Raw genomic sequence first — 1046 nt, forward strand, 5'->3', positions numbered from 1 at the left:
AAAGAAAGAACAAAAAAAAAGCAAGCACAATAAAAAGAAAAAGAAAAAAGAGCTTTATTGTTTTTAATTAGTTTTTATTATTAAAATTTTCACAATCCAAAACAAATAAACTGTTTTTACACAAGGTCAAGTCTCAAATTTGAGAGATTAATGCAATTTGCTAAAGCAGAACCTAAGCCTGATGCACCCACTGCACCAATTTAATTGTTTCTTTTTAAATATTGAAGAAAAAATATATCATTAAATAGTTAATTAGAAGGAAAAAATATGAAATAATAAACAATAAATAATAAAAGCAAAAGTTGAAAATAAAATGATGAGCTAAATTAACAAAGAAAGAACAAAAAAAAAGCAAGCACAATAAAAATAAAAAGAAAAAACAGCTTTATTGTTTTTAATTAGTTTTTATAATTTAAAATATCACAATCGAAAACAAATAAATTGTTTTTACCTAAGGTTAAGTGTCAAATTTGAGAGATTAATGCAATTTGCTAAAGCAGAACCTAAGCTTGATGTACCTTCATCACCAATTTTATTCCAACTTTTTAAATATTGAAGAAAAAATATATCATTAAATAGTTAATTAGAAGGAAAAAATGAAGAAAAAATATGAAATAAATAATATAAAAGCAAAAGTTGAAAATAAAATGATAAGATAAATTAACAAAGAAAGAACAAAAAAAAAAGCAAGCACAATAAAAATAAAAAGAAAAAACAGCTTTATTGTTTTTAATTAGTTTTTATAATTTAAAATATCACAATCTAAAACAAATACATTGTTTTTACCTAAGTTTAAGTGTCAAATTTGAGAGATTAATGCAATTTGCTAAAGCAGAACCTAAGCTTGATGTACCTTCGTCACCAATTTAATTATCACTTTTTAAATATTGAAGAATAAATATATCATTAAATAGTTAATAAGAAGGAAAAAATGAAGAAAAAATATGAAATAAATAATAAAAGCAAAAGTTGAAAATAAAATGATGAGCTAAATTAACAAAGAAAGAACAAAAAAAAAGCAAGCACAATAAAAATAAAAAGAAAAA

At 21.4% G+C, this 1046-nt stretch overlaps 1 protein-coding gene across 1 annotated transcript; it reads left to right on the forward strand. All coding sequences in view use genetic code 6, as the record gives it.

Annotated features, from left to right (window-relative positions):
* Window positions 1-402: 402 nt before the first annotated feature.
* On the forward strand, window positions 403-578 carry TTHERM_002653512 (hypothetical protein; the record flags this gene model as incomplete). Its single annotated transcript, XM_012795195.1, has 1 exon — window positions 403-578. A coding segment is annotated over one exon (176 nt), but the record flags the coding sequence as incomplete, so codon positions are not given.
* Between the last annotated feature and the right edge of the window lie 468 nt (window positions 579-1046).

Source organism: Tetrahymena thermophila (assembly GCF_000189635.1).
Source record: "Tetrahymena thermophila SB210 genomic scaffold scf_8255114, whole genome shotgun sequence".
NCBI classification, from domain to species: domain Eukaryota; phylum Ciliophora; class Oligohymenophorea; order Hymenostomatida; family Tetrahymenidae; genus Tetrahymena; species Tetrahymena thermophila.